Here is a 9,809-nt window from a genome sequence, read left to right on the forward strand (position 1 = left end):
GTACATCAAAGGATCACCAGGACAAGGATTGCTATTGCCATTCGAGAACAATCTGACATTGACAGCTTATTGTGACTCAGACTGCGGAGGTTGTCAGACAACTCGGAGATCAGTATCTAGGTATTGCATTTTTCTTGGTTCTTTTATTATCTCATGGAAGTCAAAAAAACAAACAAACGTATCAAGATCATCATCAGCAGAAACATAATACCGCACGATGACGAATACTTGTTTGGAGATAGTTTGGTTGCGATATCTGTTGTAGGATTTAAAAAGGTGTCATGTAACTTGCAAGCTCAACTTTTCTGTGACAATCAAGTGTGACAAACAACAAACCCAGTATTTCATGAACGCACAAAACACATTGAGATAGTTTGTCACATTGTGCGAGAAAAATTACAAGCCAGGATAATCAGTCCTTCACATGTACTGGGCACTGGACAAAGAATCGCTTTTGACGCGACGACACAATTTGGGGTTCATGATCTTCACCTGCCAACTTGAAGGGAGTATTAAGGAAATAATAATTATCAAATTATACGCAATTATTGTATGCAATATTGTATACCCAATTATATGTTGCAATTAATTTAATAATGATAGAATCTCATGATTAGTGGATCCCTACCTAATTAGATTGTAATTTGGAGAGAGAAACTCCCTACAATAGTATATATTTACTATACATGAAGTGATATACAAGAGAATAAAAACATCTTTCTTCTTTCCATCTTCTTACATACAATTTTTTTATAGATACCTATTTAAAAAATGGATTTTAAATCTATTAATTCAACTTTACAAAATCAATTTATAAATATATATATATATATATATATATATTATGAAATTGACTAAGATGATCTCAAACATTAATGTTCAATAAAAAAAAATGACAGCAAGCAAAATTGAGTTGGTTGGTGCTACCCTGGTAGGGTCAGGAGTTGAATGGTGCAGAGTGAAAATGTCTGAGACTTCTCATTTGCCCAACAAATGATTGGGGGAATGAGGGTACACTACAAAAGCACAAGACAAGCTTTAGCCCTCAAGGCACAGACCAAATAAGCAGTGGACACCATGTTATGGCTTGCTGTGTTTCATAACTATGGAACCCTAATGCTTTGGAGGTGGATTCCTCACCCACCTTCTGCTTACTCATAACCCCTTTTGAAAGCTAAATGCACATGCATGGTAAATATTAGTGGATTTAACTTATATTTATGAACAATGTATTTAGAATCACTGAGGAAAAAGAACAATTAATACTTTAATACATTTTTGTAATGTCTATAATTACTTATTTTAGTTTCTAAAGTGAATTACTCTCTTTAACAAACTTTAGATCTCAACTTTTCAAACTTTCCAATATCCTTAATTGACTTCAACTAAGATCATTCTAGACTGATTAGTATGCTTATATGTATCATGATGAAAGGGTGAGACTTCCCTATCATAGTATTAACCACTTAAGTCTTTATATATTCAGACACACAAAAAACATATACATTTTATGAGCCAAAAACTAGGGTTACAAAAATTGGTATTCAATATACTGAATTATTTTACAAGTTACCATGAATATAGTTTGCCAAATCACCATTTTAACCTCAATTTTTTTCCTTTTTCCTCTGCCTTTATGCATATGGTTAGGACTTAGGAGGAGTGCTAATGAGACACTTCTTCCACCACATTTGGTGAAGTTGATGTATGAGTTAATAAATATGAATAGAAGTCACATTATTTATAAACCTATTAGGAACAAAGTGAAGTTGGTGTTAGTGTTCTTCACATTTTATTTGATTAATTTTAAACTATAATACATCATCTTCTTACTAATATTTCATTTATTAAATAAAAGTATAAAATACCTTAGATCCAATTCTATTATTTTTTTGGAATATTAAAAAGATTAAACACTGAAAGAAAATATGACCCTTATGTTTGTTTTTATAAATAATGAAAAAAAAAAACTAAAGGGATGTCTGAAGTAGCTTCAATCTTTAAGGGTTTACTATGCTTATGCAGCGAAGGACAGATCAGGAGAAAATAAATGTGGACTGAGATAGGATCCTTGTGAAGGGCCATGAAAACTCTATTATCCTCTCAATTGCAAGATAAGGGAAGGGACATTTGGTCCCCACAAAGGGACTCAACTAAATGCAGGCCATTAATGTTCATCATATCATACCAAACTCTTCAAAACCAAAACCTTCATTCTGTAGCTTGGAGTTTGACACCTGCAATTATTTATACCATTTGTGGTAATTTTCAGTTTTGTTAGGGTTGTCCTACAAAAAATGTTTGCTGTTTCAAGAATTTTGAACACAAGGGTATGTAGTTGTGGCCTCAAGTAGTTGCCAAATTTCTGTCATACACCAGAACCTTAATGAACACTAAGGTTTATTGTGAACAGTCATGATTGATTGGAACTAGCTGTTGAGGAGTGTATTTTGATAACTTCTTTTGTTGATAAAGGTCAAATAAATATTAAAATTGTTTGTTCAATTCAAAAGGTCAACAAAAAATAAACTGAACAACTACTGTTTTGATTGATTATTTAGATCTTATACATCAGTCTTAAATAAATTGGCAAACTACTTCTTCACTCTAACTGTCCCTTGTTTATTGTAACATTCATTAAAAGTAGGTAACCGTTTCTTATCATATTGTTTTAACCAGGTTAAAGGATTCATTAAATGGACTTTTTCTTAAAGTAAATCATTAAAGGGAAAAAAAAAATAATTCTCTGTCATTAGCACCGACACAATATTTTAAGAATCCCAAAATATTTAAGAATCTGTGTCCAGAATCTATAGCCACACAAAAGGCAAAATTACTATTCAAGAAGCTTCCATGTACACACTACTAAAACTTTATTAACTAAAAACTAATTTTAGATAAAACAAATTATTAGTTTCTATATTAACTAAATTAAATATTATTTTAGAAACTAAAACAAATTATTGGTTTCTAAATTAGTTTCTAGTTTCTCAATTGATATTTAATTAGTTACCTAAGTTTTAGCTACCAAAATAGTATCTAATTTGGTAAATATAACAACTAATTATTTTTGGTATTTTTAGTATCTAAGATTGGTTTTTATTTAATGATTTCTTGTAGTGAGATCTTTGAAACTTTGAAAACTTATATCATAATTGTTCTTAACAAAAATGTTAGAAATACGAAAATTCTCTTTATAGACTGATCATCAAAAAGAGGAGGAAGTAAACTAGAAAGAAATTATCCTGTACCTAACTCAGTAAAGTGCTTAAGTATGATAATAAATAATGAAATATGAGTAAAAAATAGATAATATAGTTCATACAGAGTTTATATTTATAGTCTCTTCGAATTGTGATCGTTAGATTGATTTTAAGACAACCATCAAGATAAACATTATGGTTTATCTTTAGTGGTTACTTAATCATTATAATTATTAAATCGGTCATTTGTTCTCATGATGAGTCATTATTGATTAATTATGTCATTAAGAATTCGATTATCGAATGTTGATCGTTCCATCGAACTATGAATATAAACCGTTACGTTACATGTAGCTACAATTATAAAGTTGGTAGTTTGATCAATAATATATATATATATATATATATATATATATATTAACAAAAAAAGTAATTCAACCAAATTTCTTGTTTGAGAGGTTACCAAAACTGGTTTGAAACATATGATGTAATGTCAAAATAATGTTTGGTCATTGGAAACTATATCCTTTACAAATATTACATTTTTGAATTGTCATGTTTAAAATATTGTATGAACTGTGTGATAATTATTGTAACAATATTTTAAGTCTTAAGATATACCTTAAACTTTACTGAATTTCTGGAACACAATTCAATATTGTTTTCAAAAACAAAAAGTGAATCATATGCAGAGTCAGTGACTTCGATGTTACTCAAGTAAAGACATGCAGCGTGGTTCATCCAAAGAAATAAAAGTAAAGTTGGTAGCCTGCAACATCAAACTACTGTTATCTTTCCATCATGGTGCATGAGAGAGAGAGTGAGTTACATGTTGCCAAATAAATCACAGTTCAAAATATGTGAATGAATTTAATTTACCAAAAGTACAAAGCAAAATTCATCGAATCATACTTTTGAGGTAAAAATCTTTGAACATCACACGTGCAGATGGATAAAAAGATGAGCATTCTGTTGGACAGTGAGACCAAATGACACACATTCTTCGCTCTCAAAGGAAGTGCACTATGAATGGAACGTGTTTCATCGTGAAAAGTTTTTTTATTTTTTATGTATATGTTTTTAAAATGATATTATTATCTATTTTGGTTATGTTTTGACCATTTATGGCTGCCACATGGTACATGTCAAGTAATGTGTTTTTGCATCAACATATACATTATTATCCCAACAAAGAGTGTGCAGAAAACTGGTTCACTTATTCAGTATATTAACTTGCTTCGGTTTCCCTATAATAATTACTCAGCAGCACCGTTTCATGAGAAAGTAGCATAGTTTTGCTTGTGGTTGTGGTTTCATCTTTGCATCTGATACAAGATGGTGAAGAGAGTGAGGTCTGATTCGGGACCATTGTCCTTGCAAAAGCACAACCATATGTGTGTCAAGTTAGGAGTCTCAATTTTCTTGGTGGGTCTCGCTGTTCGCCTTCTCTTGTGGGATTCATTCAGTTTCTCATCAGTGGTGGAGTCACCTCCTCTAGAAGATGCAAAAGCAGTTTCCCCTGTTTTATCTTCCTCTGATCTTCAGCCTTTTGATTCTGATGACTTTCCCGAAAGTAATCAGAATCAGACTCAAATCTCTAAGGATGGTAAGAGAATTTTACTTCTTTTGTGGTGATTAAATTGTTTTCTTTATGTGACAAGCATGAACTGGAAAGGAAAGACTTGCTCGAGTTTCAAACCTGAAAAATTTGTCTATGGAAAACATCACAAAAGAATGAAAACAACTAAGGAGTAAGGATCCGTTTCTGCTTCTTTCCTCTCATTTAGGACTACTTAGATCATTGTCTTTCCATGTTTTTTGTTTCAGTTGGTGGGGTGTCATGGAATGTTCCATCCACCCACCAAGGTTTTTTTGTTTGTGCATTTTGGGAACTGATGGTCTCTTCATCAGGTCTCCAAATGAGTGTTGAAACAAAAATTAAACTAATGTAACTTGTTCCTACTGTTCTTCTTGGCAAGGCCACAATGTCAAGATTTTTTAGTTTCCTTCACCACAATGGTGGGATTCTTTTGATCAAAATTGTGGCAGCATAATCACAATTGTGGAGTTTATGATCACAAGTGTAGTTGTATTTGTCAACTGTTTTCTGCAATATCAAAGGTTAGGACAAAATTGCAATTGTAATGGCAACAACAATTTAAAACCTTGATTATTGGTTACTTCTCTGCGATTGGAACAGGATGGGGATTTAAGTTAAATGAAAAGTTCCAACACCAAATCGTATAAAACAACTAGTTCTTCTTTTTCTTATCTAAATCTTAGAACAAATTGAGTAATTTGTAATGCCAATGATAATGGGCATTGTGAATGTGTATCTGCAGAAAAATGTGATCTTTTTGTGGGAGAATGGGTGCCAGACAAATCTGGGCCTGAGTACACTAATGAGAGCTGCCGTGTGATTGAACCTCATCAAAATTGTATGAAGAATGGACGTCCTGATTCAGGGTACCTTAACTGGAGATGGAGTCCAAGAAACTGTGAATTGCCCAAGTTCAATCCCAAGAAGTTTCTTAAGTTCATGAGAAACAAATCATTGTCTTTCATTGGTGATTCCATCTCCCGTAACCATGTTCAGTCCCTACTTTGCATTCTCTCAAAGGTATTGTGAATTTTAATATCAGTTAACCAGTTTGCAAATTTGATATCATTAGCCTTTTTTGCTTGAAAGATTTCCCCCCCTTGAATCTTCATTAGTATTCAGGATGTGTGTGCTTTAGTTCACTTTCTCTTGCTTGTCAAATTTTAAGAAATTAGGGTCCATGATAGAATAAAAATAAAATAAAATAGAATAAAAATAAAATCATTAACAATTTGGTTTATGAAAAATATCAAAGAAGGAAAAAAAGTGAAAATAATTAATGGACCACACAATTTTTTTGTTTCTCTTTTCTCTCTGTTTTTTCTGTGCCAATCAAACTCATTTGTTATTTCCCACCTTTTTCTTGCTTTTTTCTTTATTCAGACTTAGTAAAGGCCAGCATTCCAATAATTTAAAATGAAGCCAAGTGATTGTTTTTTATATTAACCAAGTAGTTATGTAGTTGCAGCTTCATTGTTTATTAAAAGTCTTTCTTGTTCATTAACCAATAACCATGTTCAAAATCTTCGAATACTTAAAATGAAGCCATGCGATTCCGTGATTTTTTAACTAAGTAGTTCTGTAATACAGAGTGTCTTGTCCATCGATCATGAATCATGGTCAACATCAATTCACTGTTAGTTGCTTTGGCTTACTGATTTACAAGCACTGCATGTCATTTTATACATAATCCTCTTCATTGTGAAAAAATCTGTCGCTTCCATTTGTGGATGACAACTGTTGCTTATATTATACTATTGGTCCAAAGCCTTCACGATTCAAGCAGTATATAGTGTCTTTTCCCAAGCAGCTTTACCTACCGTTGATAGGGAAACACTTGTATACGTACATCGTATACCAAACCTTCAAGAATAGTTTTGAATACTTTGTCTAACTGAATTTTGCTATTTCAATTGCATCTTTCACACTTTGGTATGCGTTGTATTCATTACTGCCATTAGATTTGTGCATACGAACTACCTAGATGTCTATTTGTGGCATCGTGTAGTGTCTGCTCATTTGGTCCTACAAATTGGGTTATTAGTTCAAATTCCAATTATTTTATTCTGCAGGTGGAACCAGCTGTTGAAATCTACCATGACAAGGAATATAGATCAAAGATATGGAAATTTCGCTCTCATAACTTCACACTCTCAGTAATCTGGACCCCTTTCCTTGTTAAAGCAGCTATATTTGAGGACATGAATGGAGTTACCTCATCAGAGATACAACTTTATGTTGACACTCTAGACCAGTGGACCCACCAATATGAGAACTTTGACTATGTTGTCATTGGTGGTGGAAAATGGTTTCTCAAGACTGCAATATACCATGAAAACAGAACAGTCACTGGCTGCCACTACTGCCCTGGAAAGAACTTAACAGAGCTAGGATTTGACTACGCATACCGCAAAGTATTACAAGAAGTTTTCAAGTTCTTCACAAACTCTAACCACAAGGCCACTGTTCTCTTCAGAACCACCACACCTGACCACTTTGAGAATGGGGAGTGGTTTAGTGGAGGGTACTGCAACAGAACTGTACCCTTCAAAGAGGGTCAGATACATATGATAGATGTGGATTCCATCATGAGAGGTATTGAACTTGAAGAGTTTGAGAAGGCAACTTCCCTAGGATCTCAAAGGGTGAACTTGAAACTTTTGGACACAACTCTGCTTTCATTGCTGAGACCAGATGGACATCCTGGACCTTACAGGAAGTTCCAACCATTTGCAAAAGACAAGAATGCTAAAGTTCAGAATGATTGTCTACATTGGTGTTTGCCAGGACCAATTGACTCATGGAATGACATAATAATGCAAATGATAGTCAATGCCTAATAAACAACAAGCTATCACCGGATCATCAAGATTTGAAGCTGGTTACAAATATGATCATTTTAAATTCAGGATTCTTTGCTGCATGGTAGTTTCTTAATACCTTTAGTAGTTTGCAAAAGGCAGTTTTATACAGAAAGGCATTAGGTTAAACTCTGCTCTGTAAATGGGACTGTATAGATTAATAAAAGCTAGCAAGCAAAAAATGTAAACCGTAGCACTCAACATAAACTCATCTTATGTCCTTTTCATATAATTTTGTTGAGGAATATATACCTATTTTTTTCATACTTGGATGTAGAAATAAAGTCTCAGGATTGAGTAAAGCTGAAGCTTGCTAGTATGCAGCAGAGACCAGTCCAAATTTCACTTTCACGTATTAAGCTTGTTAAAGCCCTTGATACGTTTCATATATGTGTAAATAAAACATTTATGAAATGACATTTTTGTTTAAGGCGTCAATAAAGAATCCATACTTGTTGCCTTGCCATATTGCAAACTGAAATTTCAACCTGTAATTCTACTATACTTTGTTGAATTACAACCACTTTTGAAATAAAACATTAGCCAGACCAGTGGCAGGTTACTGTCACCCCTATGGACTGTTTCTTCCTGCACCTCCATATCTTCTTCTGCCACCTCCATACACAATATGAAAATACATTTTTATCCTTTTTTGTCATCCCATGAACTAGTTTTTGGATTATGTAATCCAGTACACATTTGAAAAAAGACTTCCGGATTACATAATCCGGAAGTCTTATTTAGTTTCCGGATTATGTAATCTGAAAAAAGACTTCCAGATTACATAATCTGGAAACTAATTATAAATTTGAAAAATGACTTCCGGATTACGTAATCCAAAAGGGCATATTTGGAAATTCAAAAATATATGGAGGTGAGAGAAGAAGGTATGGAGGTGCAGCAAGAAACAGTCCACCCTATGATGTCCAGATACTATGTGTATAGGATATGATTAAGACAAGATTCAATATAACAATAAAAATATTCTACCAATATGTAGGATAGTGTGCACGAAAGACGTATGACTAAATGTTAATATAAATTTATAAAACATGATAAAAATACAATAACAAATTTACAAATCCAAATAAAGGGCATGTCTTTTAAACATGCTACTTTAAACAAAATAATTATAAAACATTTTTATTGTCTACAAATAAAAATAGTACCAATGTCATTTTTTCTTGAAATCGTACAATTAGAAACAATTTCAATATTCTGGTTCATTAAAGAACAACGTTCCTACGTTTTTATATTATATATGTTTATGATATATTATATATGTTTCTATTCTCATATGTAGATGAAGTATACAAGACAATCAGTTTCAGATTCGTATTTGATAAGTATAACGGAATCAAATAAAAATATCATGCTCCACAGCTGCTACCCTAAATGACCAATATCCAAAACTGTGGAATTTCTAATTTACAAGACAGCTGATGCATGAAGCTAAGTTCGTCACATATGCCATACACAAACATCAATCTCACACTAAATTTTATAAGCCATATCTATGGGGTATAACAGTCTGTCAACACAAGCATTATGCAGAGAAAGAAGTGACTTTTGCCATAATAATCCAAAAATGCAAGCAATAACAGTAAACTGATAGAGATAAAAGAAAGAAATGGAATAATAGAAATCACATTAAAACATTTGCAGTTGACATTGTACAGAAGAGATTAAGGATCTCTGAAATATGAACCAGTTTGCTAGAACTTTGGAAGGTTAGTTCTAAAATAAGGGTCCAAGCTCCAGAGTCCAAACTTCATTCAGAATCTCAGTCTTATTAACTAGAGAGAGCATGTCTTGCAAAACAGTATACAGAGCTCATAAATCAGGGTTTAGCTGACATCAAAAACACAAACTTCTGTTATCTCTTTTCTCTTACTTGGTAGCAGGTTGATTTTCATACTTTCTCTCATCTGGTTTGAGGAAAGGATCCTGTAAAGTACAATAAAGTTGGTAAATTAAAATTATTTCAATCTTTAAAAACCAACAAGAAGAAAAATGCAACAGATGAAGATCTCAGATACATAACTCAACATCTACACATAGGAGAAACAAACCATTGAGAAAGTAATTCTTATAAATTATTTTTGCTTAGAATTTGATTTTTTATAGAATTCAATTAGTCTAGGT

General features: G+C 32.6%; 1 protein-coding gene across 2 annotated transcripts; it reads left to right on the forward strand.

Annotated features, from left to right (window-relative positions):
• Window positions 1-4,189: 4,189 nt before the first annotated feature.
• LOC137818541 (protein trichome birefringence-like 25) lies at window positions 4,190-8,106 on the forward strand. Of its 2 annotated transcripts, none has more exons than XM_068622029.2 (3): window positions 4,190-4,809; window positions 5,546-5,823; window positions 6,876-8,106. In XM_068622029.2, the coding sequence occupies exons 1-3, from the start codon at window positions 4,539-4,541 to the stop codon at window positions 7,641-7,643; spliced, it is 1,317 nt and encodes a 438-aa protein (XP_068478130.1). In that variant the 5' UTR covers window positions 4,190-4,538; the 3' UTR covers window positions 7,644-8,106. The 2 variants fall into 2 exon arrangements, with proteins under 2 accessions (XP_068478130.1, XP_090152399.1); XM_090296273.1 differs by having other exon boundaries at window positions 4,192-4,954.
• The last annotated feature ends 1,703 nt before the right edge of the window (window positions 8,107-9,809 follow it).

This window comes from Phaseolus vulgaris, chromosome 10, assembly GCF_051622355.1.
Source record: "Phaseolus vulgaris cultivar YP4 chromosome 10, ASM5162235v1, whole genome shotgun sequence".
NCBI classification, from domain to species: Eukaryota; Viridiplantae; Streptophyta; class Magnoliopsida; order Fabales; family Fabaceae; genus Phaseolus; species Phaseolus vulgaris.

Bases quoted from the DNA above. Each gene is read 5' to 3' on its own strand.
- LOC137818541 (XM_068622029.2), top strand. From the start codon at position 4,539: ATGGTGAAGAGAGTGAGGTCTGATTCGGGACCATTGTCCTTGCAAAAG. The intron at 4,810-5,545 runs GTAAGAGAATTT...GTGTATCTGCAG, and splicing joins GACTCAAATCTCTAAGGATG to AAAAATGTGATCTTTTTGTG. The intron at 5,824-6,875 runs GTATTGTGAATT...TTTATTCTGCAG, and splicing joins TACTTTGCATTCTCTCAAAG to GTGGAACCAGCTGTTGAAAT.